We start from the raw sequence: 17,816 nt of genomic DNA, 5'->3' as shown, positions 1-17,816 counted from the left end.
AACTTTGTTTTATTTTCCGCGTGCCAGACGGAAATGGGCATTCCAGAGCTTGTCCTCATGAAGGAACTGCGGGAACAGTGCTCATCGCCGGTGCCATCTGAACCATCTTTTGCATTTGAAGATGACCCGTGTGACTCCACTTTCGAAGCACCTATTTCAGACGGCTCAGCCAGGTGAGTGCACACTTGAAGGGACACTGAAGCAAAACTAGAATTCAAAAACACTGATATATCGCTCTTATGCAGAGGTTTTGTTAAATAACAGAAAATAGTGGAAAAGTGAAGACAGGTATCTCCGCTAGTGGCCACACTGCGGACCTTTCCCTTGAAGGGGTTAAGACTGTTGGACTGATATTTTGACAATACGCCTTCACCTGGATGTGTTTTTGGGTACGTTTGATTGTTGAAGAAAACAAAAAAAGGCATAAACCACTATCATAAGAGCCCAGCCAATTGATCATGGGGGACCCTAAATGCCAAACAGTTAGTTTCAGTTTTGGTGCAACACTTGCCCAGATAATTGTGCAACCGCTGCACATTGCCTCTGTGCATTGCTACCTTCATTGTGACCCTCTGTGTGGTTTGGCTGCGCTGCTAAAAATAATGCGAATGCTTCTTTCGGCTAAGTACAGTATTTTCAAGCGTAAGCAACGTCTCCCCTGGCTGCCACTTGATGGCCCTACTTGTCCAAACTTACGGCGGTACCACTATGTGAGCATACAATATCACCAACAATCGCCCGCCCTAAAAGGACAATATGTTTTTCTTCCACCAAGCATCACAACTGATCACGGGTCCAATGAAGGAACATTTTGCTTAGTGGTCCAGAGCAGCAAAAGATGGGCCAGTTGGGCAATGCATGACTGATTTGACCAAAACTGACCAAACCGCTTGGTACGTGGTAGCATTATAGTGTGGTATACATCACTGCTGCCACACCTGCTTCTGGTTTATCATCACGCTAACAACAGCTGCAGGAGCCAGTGTTTCCGTCATGGAATTGCTGAGAGGCGAATTAGAAAAGGAAATGCGTTGTTTCATTAGCAATTGAGGGATCTTTTGGCAATGAGTCAATGCTAAACTTGCTATGGAAAGGGCAGACTTTTGAAACCAATTTGCTCGTTGCCTACAGTGTCTAATAAATTTGTTATGCTTTTGTGCGCATAATGTATGCAAGTGCTGTATGTTTGACAAAGCTTACAAACCCTTCAAGGATAGCAACATATATGTATGTGTAACAACTGGCATGCTGGCGATGGGGCCGAAGGCGTGGTGAACACAAAGTAAGAAACCTCGGCGACAGCAACAGCTGAGGATTCATTTCGACGTTTCGACTTCGAGACAAGTCTTCTACGGGATGTGCAAGACGTACAATTTCTTTTACTTTGGTTTATTTTCCTCGCTTTTTCAGTGCCATCCCTGACAGCCACCGGTCCACAAGAAAATTTGTGGTTTATGAAGACTGCCTCCTACAGCTCTTCACCTTGTGCAAGCACTGTGGGTTTCGCACAGTTCGAAGCTTGGCGGTAAGAGACAGCTTCAGGAGACTTTTTTTCTAACATGCCCTTCCAATGTTGCTGGGCACTAGGTGTGTGTATGTGTGTGTGAGAGAGAGAAAGGGAGAAACAGAAACCCAATAGTCTGGAATGCCAGAGTTTCATACAGCAATACTAAAAGAGGAATGTGGTGTTGCGAACGCGTTCCCCATTGGACATCATGGGTATAAGTGGGCTCAGACTAGCAGACTAGGTTGCTGACGGAAAGTGCTGTAGGTTGTATTAGGCAGCCAGTTCAGTTTTCATCATGGTTTTGTTTGCATGTTTTTGCCAGTCTAGGTAATATGTGGCGTGTTGGAAAGAAGCGATCAGAAATACTTTCTATTTTGAACTCACCGTTGAACGCATGCTAGCAGTACGGGGAGGGGAAATGTTTTGCATCCGAACATGCAAGCGGGGTGGATTGTTATCAATTCATTGACCGCAGAGCATGCGACAAGTTTGACTACGAATTAGGAGTTGCAATGCCACTTGCGGGGCAGGGTGTTCTATTTTCCAAAATGGTAAAAGCTGCAAAAAATGCTTGCCACAGCCAAACTTTTTCATCTGCGGGTTGCAGGTTAGTTGAGTGTTCCAGTTTCGGGTTGAAATTTGCTTTTCCAAGCGTGAGTATTTTCCTTTTTTTTAGGACAAAAACCTAATGGAAACATATATGCCCATATACACTTCCAACATAACATAGGGAACATGTATGGCAAGATTCCACTCCACACATCCCTGACAGCCTCAGAACATAGAAAAATGCCAAAAAACACATTCTGGACACAGAGGTTGTGCCCTCGTCTCACGATTGCAACCGATTAATGCGAACTTTTCGTCCGTAAACAGACACGTTAAATGGTTCATAAAGCTCATGCGTTAATGTTCTAGCACTCTTGACTAGCTCGTGTAATCAAAAATGTGCAGTGTAGTTGAAAGTAACGGATCATTGGTTGTCAATTATTAACCTTTGTCCCGTCCTCGTCACGGTGCGTAGTCAGGGGTACGTTAAGGGACCATGCAGACAAAATGCAAGTTTGTTTTATTCAAAAAAATTTGTGTTTTGTAGTGCCCCCAGTGCTTGTCCAGCAGCAAACAATGCCGTATTCATTGAGAAAATTGATCTAGGTCAAAATTTTGATTCTTCCGCCAAATCGTGTGTTTTCGTGACGTCTGCAATAAAGTCATAAGTGTGTAGATTCAAAGGAACTTCCAGTGCATCATTCGTCTCCGCACTTTGGGGGCAGGATGAGCAGATGGCGTCATGCTGATGCCAACTGCGAAAAGGCATCGGTTGTGAGCTTTCTTGTGTACGCTGATTAAAATGGATTTAAATATGTTGTACTGAATGGTTACTGTGGAAACTTGCTGGGAGACATCTCCTTATACCAAGGAAGCTTTTTACCTAATTGTCTCGGCTTTGAAATTTTATGTCAGTACTCCTTTTATTTCCCTGATGCAAAAGAGTTGTGGATATCTCTTTTCAGACAATTGGCTACCTTGCCATAGTTCGCACCATGTGCCATTGTGGTCTGAAGGAGTGGCGCAGCCCGCCGATTCAGGCCAAGTATGCCGTGGGGAATGTAGAGCTGGCTGCAGCCATAGTGTTTACTGGCTGCAGCCCCATGCAGATCATACTATTCCTGCAGAATGCTGGAATATGTTGTTTCTGTGAGAGGACGTTTTATCGCCTGCAGGCTCAATATCTCCTTCCGGCTGTAGACCAGGTAATGAGGTCAAGGTGCAGTCGTAGCCTTTTGTGAATTCATAACTGCAACCATTCTGTTTTTACCCAGTTGCAAATGTGCTGCATTCTCTGATGGAGTGCTGCTTTGTCAATCCAGGTTTGGAAAAAGCAGCAGGGGGCACTTCTGGAGGCTATGAAGGCGTCGGGAACCGGGGCCAAGCTGGCAGGAGACAGCCGGGCAGATTCGCCAGGACACTGCGCTACATTCGGAACATACTCCTTGTGTGACACTACCCTGAATAAGATTGTTGACGTCAAGCTTGTGGAGTCAGGTGGTCACGTTTTTCTGAATCGGCTTAGTGGTGCTTCTATCCAGCATGCCAAGTCTTTTGATCTACACAGCTGTGCACTCTCCAAACACTGGCCTTGCATGACAGCATCGCAGCCAGTAAAAAAACGCAGGCAGTCAATTAAAGCAGATATGCCTTTTCTGTTAAAGCACAGGACTTTTGACAGCGGTTAAAGGGACAAACAACCCAAGCAGCAGAAATTGTCCATACCAAGCATGGCAAATCATCAGTGGCCAATGCGTCCGAGCTTGGCAATACCTCGGCCACCATCATTGGCTGGCGCTTGGGAAAGGTGACAAGCCAACAATTGGCCAAGCTCTGGAAGTCCAATATTGGACAACGCTTGGCAAAGTATGTTGCCATGATATTGCCTATAGGTGGACCCCAGGCTATTTTCATGCACATTTTCGGCTTTGTGGCCAGTCTTTATCACCAATGCCTATTTTATGAGTTGCCTCGCGGCCCTATTTCTGCTTTATACATGCCATTGCACAGGAAATTATTTAACGAGTGCGCATTATTTATTTATAGCGCACTCGTGAAATAATTTTTTGTACAATGACATGTATAAAACAGAAGTGGGACCGCGAGACACAATAAACAAACTGCATCAACTTTGCGAAGCCATTACGTGACTTGTCAAAAACAATTGAGCAACACAACACGCCGAGTCTCTCTCTGTAGTTTTTTTATTATGCATATCAAATTTACAAGAAACCTGGCTTAACAGTGGCAAGAATACGAACACAAACACGAAAGCAAGCACACACAATAGTCGAGAATAAATTTGAAAAAGCGCTGCTCATGAAGCGCGAACCGATTATGCTTCGCTTAACTGCTTGAGATGCCTACAAAACAGAAGCATTCAGGTAAATGAAAACAGGACCATTATCCCCGGTAATTCTTCGACCTGCCAAGATCACGATATGTTGTTCAACAGCACTATTGTAGAATAGGCCAGCTTGGAAGACTTGTCTCGGCTGCATCCGCCACTTGGCCATAGGAAGCACCTTTACGTCGTAGCGCCTGTAATAGGTAAAAAAACATAGTTCACTACAATGCTAAATGCACGCTGCTTACTAAATACAGCACTTTGCACTAGCCTTACCACATGTCCGGGTGAAAATATGTCCGTGCCTAAAGTTCTAGCTTGTTAACACTCGCTATGAAACATAAAACGTACTGCACTATTAATTTCTCAATACTGCGTTCTACGGTAGCAGTTACTTGGCTCGTTTTTGAGAAAACAGTCCGTAATTTCACCGAAAATGGGCTTCACTCTTGTTGCAGTACGCAAGGTAATTAAAAAAGTCCAATACACAAAGCAACACGGCAGCGATTCCGCGAAATTTTGTGGTGGCTACAGCATCCCATAAACATTTAATCGCGACTGAAATGTCGTGCCGTCAACGTTTTATAAGCGTAAGTTTTGTTCACTAACAACGCGGGACCCAGAGACTACAAGGCAACGCACTACATAATGAGTTCGGAACGCACGAACATTCAGGTTCTTTTTTTTTTGCAAGGCATCTATGCCAACTTGGAGGTTGAATACAAGACTTGTGACCTTTGAATGCGTTATATTTTGAGGGGTAACCAAACAAAGCTGCAAATAAAGTATTAAACTGGTTACGGTGTTGCTGTCGCCGTCGCTCACATTTCGTCAGACCCGCCAGATGCAAAAGGAACCGACGGAGAAGCCGAGCAGCATTGTAATTATTTTGTCGCTCGACGATATCTTTACTTTGCTCAAGGAAATAATGAAACGGAAGCTTCATTTATAGCCAGAGTTTAAGTAAGTCAGCTTACAACATCCGCAACTCTTATACTGCACACGAGTCTTGCTTCAACGCATGCTGAACGTCGTGAACCTGCAGTGGGAGCACGGCCGCTTGTTCGGAAAACACAAAGCCGAAAAAAGGATTGCTAGAACCGCCGTCACACAAATGGAAGTACATGTATGTGACCGCTTTTTTCTTCGCAAGAACCAACAACGCTAAGCAGCACTCACGGGCGCCAGTTGTTATAAACGACAGCTGAAGTTTTAGCGGGAACGAGCACGAGCTCTCCCGCACCGCGCAAGGAAAATGAAATGGTGACTTATGTTCTCAGCGGCGGCCACAGCAGGCAAACGATGTTATTCCACCAGTCAGGTATACTTCACAGAGCCACCGACACCAAAAAGCACCTCAGACACGTGCAGGAGTACTACCGCAGTTTCAATGCCACAAAAGAGACGGAGCCGTCGGTGCAACGCGTCCATCCACCGGCCCCGCCGCGGCTTCAAAGAACGCGCAAAGGCACAACGCTGAAGTAGTTCGATGATCACCGTTGCGTTAGGACACACAAATGACCCATTCCTACTGAACGTGTAACACTATCTCACGCTTTTTTTAATACGCTGCACTTTAGTTTAAGTACGCCTTGTTTCATGGCCCGGTGCTGTGGCTCTTTAAGTAACTACTTTTTGCTGCGTTGTGGCCTGTTCACCCGCTCTAACCGTCGCCGTCACGGGCTCGGCAAGCTCAAGGCCAAAATGCGCTTTTATCCGTCAGCTGAAGCTCGGCTTCCGATGAGCCTTCCGTGTGACGTTACTTCCGGTCGCCGTTTGCTTGGCGCTCACTCAATCTTTCAGCCAAGTTACCGATGAGTGGCCGACGGCTCGGAAGCCAATGGGGACCCATGGGGTTTCCAATCATTGGCAATCGGCCTCGGCTGCTTGGGAACCGATTTTTGTAACGTATATGTTCTCTAGCTCATATCAAAGCCACCGTTTTATATAGTCCGGTAACCACAAGCAATTTTTAAACAAATTGGCGGAAATAATTTTAATTTGGAACCAAACTGTCGAAATAGGAGGGGTGGCGGTTCGTAGTGTCGAAACTTGACACTACAATATGTGTCCCTGTCACGTGACCTGCAAACCTAGGAGCTACTGTAACTGCTGAAATCTTGAAACGTTTATACACTTATTGAAAATCTTCTAAAACAAGTATTTGGACAAGTTTAAATTGTATATGTGTTTTTAAACAATATTTTGAAAATTTTTACTTTTAAAGACACGCTGCCCGCCGGCGCTGGGTTGCTCTCAGTGTTGCTAACTGAACCTCCGTGCCCAGAATCAATGGCAGCGTTCAGTAAACCAGACTCAGTGAGCGTTTGTTCTGACAAAATATTGGGTTTCAGTTTCCAAATACGCCAATGGCAGCTTAAAAAAAGATCGCGTCCGGGGAGAATCGAACTTCCGACCTCCACAATGTGAAGCCAGATTCTACCTATCCTCCAACAGATGGCGCCTTCGTGTAAAATAGACTGGTGAATAAAAAAAACACACACAAAGAAACAAGAAAGTCGGCGATTCGCAGTTTATTTTACCTGGGCACAATTTTTTAATTATCGCTTTTCATCTCTCGTTTAGACAAAAGTATGTTGCCGCGCTACTGTATGTCAAGGTTGCCAGCATGGCTTTTTGGTAGGACACATACGGCTCGTAGATCTAGAAATTTCGATCTAAAAAGTTCTAGTTCGTTATCAGGAAAACTGTTTCTCGTTTAGGTGTTTCAAATGATGCCCTTTCATTTGGGGTAAAAAATCGGTTGTCTGTCCCTTAATAAAATGCATGAAGAGATGAAAAGCAGGCTTGGAAACGTTTTGAAACATATGTACAATTAAAACATATGGTGGAATATGTGAAAATACTTCTCTCACAGTAACCTTTCGCAGTTTGAGAGCTCTATTTAACACGCAATACAAGCTGTAGTCCTTGCGGCGGGCACTTTAAAAGCAATAGAAAAAAACGGGCTTCCTGATAAATAAGGCCCACCCTTTTCTGCTTGTCAGTGTTCATTGCAGGTTGGCAGTGACCAGAAACATTTGAGGTGCCAATGTCTAAGAGAATGTTCTTATTTAATTTTCAATGGCAAAAAATAAGATATCAGTGCTCTTTTCAGAGGTTAGGGGGGTGTGACAATATGTTACTGTTGTGCCTGTCTTTCCTTCGCGTGTTACATTGGTAACATTCCACAGAGTACGGAGGTGCCATCAAGCAACCATATGGAGATCGAGGGCCTCAAGAGAGCTCTGAAAGAGCTCACTGACCATAGTGTTCACGTCACTGAGGTTGTGACTGACCGGCATCCTCAAGTACGAAAGTATTTCCGGATGGAGCAGCCTGATGTTGACCATCTTTTTGACGCATGGCACGTCGCCAAAGGTTGGTTTCACAGCTGTTCTTGTGGTTTAAATTGTGTAGGCTGGTACGGCGGTTGGGCAGCCTTTGGTAACGGCTTTCTTTTTTTTTCTCAACAGAAAAAAGGCTGTACATCTAAGCATAATTCATGCCTAATTCTTGCTGAGTGTCTTTGCTCTGGAAAAGGCCAGCTAGGAATAATGCAGGTTAAAATTTTAGGAGATGAAACATTATCGCAAACACGAAAACCTTGTATATTTTCTGTTTTCCGGGGTTGAAAAAGAAGCTTGAGGCAGCTGCAAAAGTCAGGGGCTGTGAAATCATAGCCTTGTGGTCGCACTCCGTTCTGTTGCACATGTACCATGCCGTAGTGGTGGCTGCAGGTGATGGTGAGGTGGCCGTTGCTGTGTGGCTGTCCATGCTCAATCGTGTGCAGGACATTCATGACGGGCACAGCGAGCTGTACCGCACCTGCCAGGACATACAACTTCAGCCACGCAAGTGGATTTACCGAGGGTTGACTTTGTTCGAATTCCATTTCATGACTTTGCCCATACACTATTCCTCCATGCACATGAGCAACGAGTGTTTGCTTTTAGAAACACAAAACCATAAGCAATAAGCATCGCCTCCTGTATTTTACAATGCCAAACGCATTGCGTGCTTCCCAAAACGAGTGAGTGGTACGCCTGCAGTGCCCACATGTCGCAAGGTGGGGCCCTGATCTGATCCGGGATCAACCAACCGTATCGGAATTCAAGAAAGGCTTGTGCCTGGTTGCCAAGGCAACCAATGTTTGAGATTGCCAGGTAATGGCACTTGCACCAGCGTTAAAAAACTTGGAGCCACGGTGGAGCAAATTTTACCACTGTTGCAGCTTTCCACCACGCGTCGCCCCAAGATGAACCGGTCACGTGACTAAAGCGCTGGGAAGGCTGTCTATTAGGCGAGAGTGGCCTGAGTAGGAGAGAGCTTGGTTCGCCTGTCCGGGCTGATGCGTTTGGCATTGCAAAAATACAGAAAACGATATAATAAGTATGGGTATTTAGACTGCTGATAAATCGTCTAATTGGAATTTTCGGTTCATTAGAAGTGGTGTGTTGCTCCAGGCAATTTTGTCTGCAAGCCAGTGGGAGGAATCGTTTGATCCTTGGAAGGTAAAAGCGAGTATCCTACCACTGCGCCACATTTTGAAGTCTTGCGATCGCAGTGCCCCTAATAAATTTTACCAGTTTTTGGCTTCACTTTTGATGTATTAACGGGGTAAGCGTTTGAACCACTCTGTGTTGTAGTTCACTCTAACGATAAGTCTCAAATACCATTGCAACCCGCGCCGTCTGCTCAACTTTGCGGCTAGTTTTGAAAATGTCTAGTTATCAGAAATTGTTTCTTAAACTTGATTTTACATACGTGGAAATTTTTTCTTTTGGTTTTATTGCTGCAGGAACAGATGCATATGAGAAGCTGCGTTCCATTGTCAGCACTAAGCGGCTCTTCGACGACATCCGCCAAGTGTCGCCAAATTTTCAGACTTTTGGAGTGCAGTCTTTTCATGCGATCATTAATCGCTTTGCACCAAAAGCATTGTCGTTCTCCAAAGCTGGAATTTAGGAACGGTAAGTACAATAAATGCAGACTGTTCGTGCTATCTGAAATGCAACGCAAGTAAATAGGTAATAAAGTGGAGCCGGCCAGCACGTCCAGATAACATTTGTAATATCTGGGCAGTCAGTTGCGGGAAAGACAGACCTACATGGTAAACTTGACTGCAGCTTAACAAAGTTCAAAAAATTAAGCTCTTTAATGTGGGCAGGACTGTGGAGGCACAGTAATTGTACAAGCATGCAATGTAAGCTTTCATCGTAGTGTCTTACCAGCCTGACCATGGAAGAAAAAGCAATGGTTCAGAGTAAAGCCATGGACGTGAAATCACGCGTCGCGCGAGCATCGGCATCGTTCGGCGGCACCACGCCGACCCACAGGAGAGGGCGAGTAACTGCATGAGACCGCCGAAATCACACGTCAGCCGCTGCGTCGATGTGTGTTGGGGAACACATTTGTATGAACTCTGCCATGATTTTATAGTTATTTTTGATGGTTTATGATCAGTTATTCTCGATTGCTTAAATGCAGTAATCAGGACTCTAGATTTGCCCTAAAAATACACTTGCCTTATTTTATTTATTGCTACGAATGCTTGCGGGCCAATTTTGAAATCCTGCAAAATGCATTTCAAGTTATCGCCGTCAAATCTGAACATAATAAGAGGGGTTGATATTTATTAACGAACTTCGGACCATTTATTTCCTTACAACTTCGTGTCCTACGTTGATGTTCTGTACGGACTGCGCAAGAAAAACAAATTTCAGCGCTGCCTTGCTACTGAGGTTAGAGTTGAATGTCAGTTGTAGATTAAAAGGCAAGGTACCCTGGCACCTTTTGTTTACCCTGCAAAAATATCTGATAAAACGCCCGCAGCAAAAAAACACCGCGGCCCTGTCAAGATTCCAACCATGGACCTTAAAAACAGAAGCCAAACTCACAACCTCTCAACCACGCCAGGACACCGGGCGGATGTCAAGCATTCGATGTACTAAGCTAGGTTGCCATCGAATATTGTCGGGTGTGTTTTATTTTGGCCGTATGTAAGCAACATGGGCAGTGATAACGCTTGCTTCTTACACACAGATCTCGGAGGCGGAGCCAATTATGCTAGTATTGCAAGCGATGTAACCAAAGCTCCCTTATTTGGGTCAAGGAAAGCTATCGCTCCCCTGCGCTAGCCACAGTAGCCGCGAATGGAATGAAATGCGCCGCTAGAATTCTGGCACTGATCACGCTTGCTCGTCACGCACCGATCTTGCAGATAAGCCCCTTGATGCTAATACTGCAACCGATGTAGCCAAAAATTCCTTATTTAACTCAGAAAAGGTTATGGCAAATCCCCGAATTCCCCGATGAGAGCCAAACAAGCCACGAATGAATGAGCGCTTTAGAAAAGAAATAGCTTGCAATTTGTCTCGAGGCAGCCGATTACCGCAGGTTAAAAAGAAATTGGTTGTTTTCTGCTAAAAGGAATGACCCCAAACCACGAGACGGACAAGAAACCCAAACGCTGCCGCCCGCTTTGCGGTGCTTTCTCGCGCCGCGTCGACGCCGATATCTGGGGAGCATATACATCGGCCTTTTTTTTTCCTTAGTGCTGCCACACCTTATACTTGCCAAACTGAGGATTTTAATCATAAAAATCCTGTGACCAAGTTTACATGCAAGGATTTCTAACTTGTCTTGTTAGCCACACAATAAGATTCCCGATTGTGCCGTTTGTATGTAATGCACTTGGGCAGAAAACTTGAATTTATATAACCCCGAAATTCATATCAGCCACAGTCGTAATTGAGATTCTACTGAATACCAAGTTTTTTGCACACTACATTTTGTAAAATCTGTGGCAGAATTTCTGAAATTGTAAAGAAAATGTAAATTCGAACGTTTCACTAAGCCTTTCGGAGACTTGGTTGGCATGTAATGTGTGTTTTGCATGACAATTTCCCACAGAGGTACACTGGCAGCCCTGCACTACAACGAGAATGCGGGTAGAGACCAGGCGGTGACCAAGGATAGGGAGGTGAACATGCCCAAGGCCAGAACTGGGGACTGCACTCTGGCCGCAATCAAGAAGCCACCCACCTACAGTGTATATATATTGGCACTCGAGTTTTGAGGGTGCCCGCAGTAAAGTGCAGCCACTACCTGGCTATAATAACGTTTACCACTTTGCATGGGGACATATATTAATGCTGCTACCCCTTCAGGACCTGCATACCTGCTGTTAGAATGGCCACTTGCAGTAACCATTGTTTGAAGGTTAGCGGTTCATTCAAGTCTATTAATCTACAAAACTCTAAAAAGGTGTCATTGATTGCTGCACTATAGCTCAGCTGTAATGTAACACTGGAGTCGGTGTTTGGAAGGGTACTGACATTGGCTGTTGGCGTTAATATCTCTCTGTTACAAAAGCATCTACTGGCATTCTGTGCAGACTATGTGGCACGTCTTCGGGATGCTGTGGATGACATCCTCATCACTGGACCTCCACCACCTGATGATGTGTTGGCTGGGAGCTGTGTGCTACCTGATGAGAGCTCAACAAGTGCCACTGCACTGCTGGGTGAACCTGTGGGAGAACAGCCAGCTGTACCAACCACTGCCGAGCTGAAGAAGGTGCTTGTAGCAGCCCGCATGTCACGATATGGGGCAACACAGGCAATCGACAGCGTCTTCTATCGGAACGTGCACCATCTTTCAAAGGATCCTGACAATTTCTATCGTGTTGAAGGTCCAGAGGATTGAGGCCCTCAGAACCTTCTGGCTGTGCAGTGCCTTTCCACGAAGCCCTTGCTCATGTGCAGCCAAGTACCCGGTCCCTTTGTCAAATCGGCAACCCAGTACCGACCGACGCACTGTTGCAAAAGGGACGGTTTCTCCTGTACTGTGACCACATCGCCATCTGGTAATGAGCCTCTGTTGTCCTAACAAAGTATTGGACACATTTGCGCGCTGAACCTGAGCTCCTATAGTTCTGCATGCTCAGAGCAAGTGTGCAAGGGTTACTCCAGGTGCGAACAGGAGGTGACTGTTGGGGCTATATAATCGGAGTACATCAGGCTGGTAGGCGCTGTTGGCTCGTCCTCCCCTGCTCTATATAAGTCCGTTCAAACCGAAGGGATGTTCCATTTCATTGGGGATGAACATCATCCGGCTATGGCTTCCTTTTCCAAGTGCCTTCCCCTTCTCCAACATGGTGTCAAACCTATATCTCCATGCCTGGCACTGCATTGGGCTTAGGCGCTTCAGAAGGATTGCTGTAAAGCCGGCCAGACCTGTCGCTGTGCGAGTTCGGATATGGTTTAGGACACATTTCGATTGTTTCGCTTACCAACCCAAGGCGCTCCCCGAAATCTCCTGTATTATGCGTTCCGGCCTGCCCTTTCCCATACGTGCGTGTCTCTGCATGGGTCCTGCAGAGTGCATTCATGCTGCATGTTGCCTGAAGCAGGTTCTTTGTTGATCACAGCTCCAATCGCACACAGCATGGGCTCCATGCTGTCCACCTCTGGCAAAAGGATCTGTAACTCTGGGAGGCCTAATTGCTGCTTAGACCCGGCATGTGTGTGTAAGCGTTGTACATGTTGCCAGAAATTACGGAGTGCCCCTGCCTACTCATTTTGAGTACTCAACCAAATTCATGTTTACTTGTCAGATTCTGTCATTTTCTCTGTAGCCGTCCCACGGCTGCTTGCAAACTGGCTCAGGTTTTTAAACCCGTACTGCCATGTAATCTTGTCGGCGTGCTTCCTTCCTCTCCTGCAGTGCTGATGGAAAAGCTGTGTTCCACCAGCTCTCCCGACCATTCTTGGTAGGTTGGTTTTGACCTTGCTTTGTCTTTTTCAAAGTCTGCACCTGTTTGACCTACTTCGAGCACTCCACCTCAGGATTTCTTGAAGCAGTTAAGCAATTTGATCTACCAACTGCTCTGTCAGGTTGTCGGAACGCTAGCACTGACCCTCCTTCCACACCTTCTCCCGAATATAAGCCGCAGCCGGTTACTTCCCGCACTTCGGGTTTCAATTTTATCAATCGCCCTTCTCGTAAGCTTCTCATGAGGTCTGGTGACATCACTGCGAGGTCAATGGCTGATGATTCCTTTCCTGACGACCACGTTTCTTAGCTCTCGCACTTGTGTTGGAGGTTTGCGAGGACTAGGTGTCTATGGTGTCCAGCAACTCCTGGCCATTTCTGTCTGTCGCATCAGTAAGGTCTTCTGGGTGGCTGTTGCAATTCCCTAAGAGCAGCACCTGGTGTTCAGTTTGAAGACACTTCACGTTGTCTCTTAGGCACTTCTACAGCTTCACATTTTACTTCCTGTCGGCCTGTCTGCACTACATCGACCCATCAAGACAACTGCCAGCCACAGGTGATACGGCATTCTAGATGCGCTTTCATACACCTAAGGTCCCGTCAGAGCAGTACCCCGACTCTTCCTCCTCATTTCCAGCTCTCCTGTTGTACCCTTACCAACTTTGTTTCCCCCAGGTAGCTCCCAAACGTATGATTCTGCCACTGTGCATAATCAAGTGCTCTCCCTCCAGAGCTTAAAAAGTCTCCTTCGATTTGCTTAGTGATCTGCTGCCCTCATCATCTGTGTCTCTTTCCGGTTGTGCGGACTAATTCCACTTGTAGTCCCAGCTGCCGATTGAAAGCCTGGACCAATGCGTTCCACTGGTGAATTTTGCTTTGTGTATCCTTTCCTCCCCTCCATACTTGGAATTGCATAAAGCAAGTAGTGGTTCTGTGAGAACTGCTGTACCCTCTGGCCAAGCTTTTTCCTCAGCCACTTGAACTACGCCATCAGCCGCTGCCTGTTTTTCCCAGGTGCTGCTCCTGAGTACTGTGCTCCTGTTGTCGTGTGGTGAAGAAGTGTGTATTCCATTTGCGTTCCAACGGTGGTGTTCACATGTTTCCCTATAGACATGGCAAGATTAGTCTCTTCTGGTGACAAGCTCTATTTTATTTCAGTGTGGGGTATCTGCATGTGCAAATTTTGTTCACGTGGGGATGTGAGTGACTTTGTGGGTTTTTATGAACTGCACAAAATCAACTTAACATGTGCGGATATTTATTTTTGCATTCTACTAATTGACTTTTCAGTGAGAGCTATGTTTGGGTTACTATCCTTATTTATGCATTTCCAATTATCTGTAAACCTGCCACACAGTTCCTAAAGTGTGTGTTGTTCCCCAGTTTATTCTTGCTAAGGGGAAGTGGGTACTTGGAAGAAAGAATTGAACGTGCGAGTCATCTTTGAGGTTAACTTGGCCTGCATAAAGTACCACCAATGTTGGCAGTATTTGTGCATTCGCAACTTATCTCCCACTTTCGCAGAGGCCTCCTGCCATGTTTTAAGCCAGTGCAGCTGTCTGTCACTTCTGCAGCTAGCTTTATGATCAACACCCATGTGTCGATGTGTGCACATTTTGTTGAGTATTGCAAACTTCTACCTCACCTGTCTTTTCTCCTTTTTCTTCCCTTTGCTGTAATAACCAGTAGATCGGGACTGCGGGCGCTTTCGAGTCTGTTGCGTTTTTTTTATTACTCAATGTTACAAATTGAGAGGTGGGTCTGGGCGTTTTTTTAGAAAAGTAGAAATAAACTGGCCAATGAGTCGCAAGGAGCCACCAGCACCTGCTCCAAAAGATAATACCGCTGCCATCACTGTTTGGGTTTCAGGTTCCTATTGTCACCTTGATACTGATATACAATTTTGTTATGTATGATCACACCAAAACATTGAATAAACTTCATTTATTTCTCTTCAAAACTCGGGGTACACAAATCCCGCGTATGCTTCCGATGGGAAGGCGTCCCTGACGCTGTTCACCACACAGCTAGGCAGAGGGACCCGGCGGCCCGCACCCAGGACGTACCAAATCCACCGCGCGAACTGATGGTACGCGATGTACCTGTAGCGGCTGAAATTCAGGAAAAGCACACTGCTTTGTTAGCGACAAACCAAGTGTCTGTTGTATTTTCTTTGGTTCTTGAGAAGCTCTTCTCAAGGGATCCTTCACATGGATGGCATTTCCACGTAAAGATTGCGAGTTTTCATTTTCAAAGGTTAGTGAAAATTAGGCAGTCTTTAAGGCGAGGGTATGTGAGCAAGTTAGCCAGGATCTATAGCTTCTGTATAAATGTACTTTTGCTTGGCCGGGATAATTCTCTGTACGTGGATGACAAGCTGGCGAAGCTTCCTGCACAGTGCACGGCCTTCCTAAATGTTTATCTTTCATGCATTCTTGTTCGTAGATTTTATTTTATTGTTTTATTTTTATTCCTTGTAATTACAACTCCGAGGCACACGTACCCCCCAAAAAAGACATAATTGCACGCGCCAAGTTCCTTTACACTTTATTTTTTTCCAATGCACGCCGCTCCCAGTGGGAACCAAGTGCTCTCCGGGGAAGCCAATGAATTTTTTTAAACGACAGACGATAAGTGTGGACGCCAATGACTTTGAAAATTAACCCTGCCGTGAGACATAAGCCTTCCACCTGGATAAAATTACACACACAAATAAATTGGGCGTCTAAATCACAGGAGGGGACACAAAGAGCTTTGCGCCTACATGGAAGTGAATAGGCAAAAATAAAGCAAAAGCAAACAAAAATTGCAGCAAAGCCATATTACCTGTGGATGTCCATGCCGTCCAGGAGTGCTGGACGGTATCCCATCCGCGCATAGTACGCGACTTGCAGCCCGTAGATGTCGAGGCAGCCGTCCCGGAAAGTCTGGTGGGAAGTTATGCACTTCTCACCCTCCGGCACCCGGGCATCCACGCGCGGGATTTCGCGGCAGCACCGCGATTCTGTGGAGCTGGACATTGGGTGCCACAGACCACACTGACACCTGCGAAGATGGCATTTGTATATTTTACCGTATATGATTGTACCCAAGTTGAATGCAAGTGCGCGAGCACACTATTTGGTGTACACGTGCTACACCTGCGCCGATATCTTTATGCACGATTTTTTTTTCGTCTGCTTGTTTACATCCCATACGAAGTCTAGACCTCTGTGGCAAAACGCGAAAATAACCAGAGCAAAACACACCCGTTTTGCATGCGGCACGTGCGAACGCGTCCATTGTATTGCTCTCATCTCATAAAATCACACGTGCTTGAAAAAAACAGGCCTCGTTTTTAAGAATGTGTACGAAGTTGCTGCGCATCGAAAGCCGTGGGACGCTACCAAAAGGCAAAACATTTCAAAGAACACTTACAAAGGTAGCGAACGATTCGATGAATGCTAAATCACCGCGTAACTAGTTAGCACTTGAAATTCAAATTTAAAAAATAGGACCTACAGGAAAGCGGTGTTATGCTGTTTTTTTATTATTATTATTGGCGGCTGTACTTTTTGCGCGAAATAAATCAGCCTACAGGTTTGGTATAACCGCGAGTAGCTGACGTTTCGCGGCAAATAACACTGCGGCGCGGACTGGCAGGCATGTAAACAAAGGCTTTGCACACCGCGTCACAGCTTATTCTACGGCACCACGTAATTGTCTGGTCCAAGCAAGATTTATTTTTTTGTTCAGCTCAAAATTTTTGCAAAAATTACCATCGCTTCGCATTTCCGTATCTGCCAGTGCATAACGTAATGTAATCTTACCAGTCAGTGTTCCCGAGCCGCCACGCTTCTGGGTCGTCGTGCTTGACGGCTTCGTTGCTGTCCGACTCCTCGCTCGCCAGCGGGTCGAACTTAAAATGTTCGGCCGCGCTTACACCTTCAATGTCAACATCGTCCAACTACCACGAACCGTCTGTGTCGGAAGATGACATACCGGCGAATGTGCGCCACGCCGAGCGCGCTGCGAACGTCACAGTTTCTGTATTTACTTCATGTGCTCCGGGCGCCTGCGACCACAACAGTGACGTCACATACGTTGTCCTGTCATGGCGGCCGCTTCGTTGGTGTTTGAGTCGAAACCGAAACTGACAGGTATAAAAAGGGCTGTAACTAATTATTTACGCTGCTGCAGACCATTTAAAGTGGCATTCTATGATTACTGGGGTTGTAGCCACCCATTGCAGCAAAAAAAAAAACGCAACACGAAATGTTCGTATCAGTACTCCTTTAAAATTGCTGCTCTGAAGTGATGTAGAGATAAAGCCATTGCGCGTTGTAAAAAGGCTGAAAATGATATGCCCGGCAATAATACATAAGGCTACTGGAACTGTTGTTTGATTCACGATTTGGAAATGCAGAAACTGTGTGGTCGAGGACTCTCGCAGAGCACCGCCAGTAAACCTTGTGCAGCATTCTTCCTCACTGTTTTTTTTTACATTTCGCAATACGAGCATACTTTCAACAAAGAAAAATCTTACTGCCCAAAAATCGTCCGTGAGAACCTCACCGCTGGATTTTTTGGTGGGAAACCATGCTTACGATTCTGTACCCAAAAACGTATTTGGAATGGATTGGAACTAGACATGCG

At 45.8% G+C, this 17,816-nt stretch overlaps 1 protein-coding gene across 1 annotated transcript; it reads right to left on the bottom strand.

The window, feature by feature from the left end:
* Positions 1-15,135: 15,135 nt before the first annotated feature.
* LOC144140006 (uncharacterized) lies at positions 15,136-16,201 on the bottom strand. Its single transcript, XM_077672221.1, has 2 exons — positions 16,008-16,201; positions 15,136-15,292 (listed from the first exon to the last, which is right to left on the bottom strand). Exons 1-2 carry the CDS (start codon positions 16,199-16,201, stop codon positions 15,136-15,138), a joined length of 351 nt encoding a protein of 116 aa, XP_077528347.1.
* Positions 16,202-17,816: the final 1,615 nt, after the last annotated feature.

This window comes from Haemaphysalis longicornis, unplaced genomic scaffold (genome assembly GCF_048455015.1).
Source record: "Haemaphysalis longicornis isolate Haplotype H1 unplaced genomic scaffold, Haemaphysalis longicornis Haplotype H1 scaffold_5, whole genome shotgun sequence".
Lineage (NCBI taxonomy): Eukaryota > Metazoa > Arthropoda > Arachnida > Ixodida > Ixodidae > Haemaphysalis > Haemaphysalis longicornis.
This window is presented reverse-complemented; position numbering and strand designations above follow the sequence as displayed.

Bases quoted from the DNA above. Each gene is read 5' to 3' on its own strand.
- LOC144140006 (XM_077672221.1), bottom strand. From the start codon at position 16,201: ATGTCCAGCTCCACAGAATCGCGGTGCTGCCGCGAAATCCCGCGCGTG. The intron at 15,293-16,007 runs GTAATATGGCTT...CCTGAATTTCAG, and splicing joins GACGGCATGGACATCCACAG to CCGCTACAGGTACATCGCGT.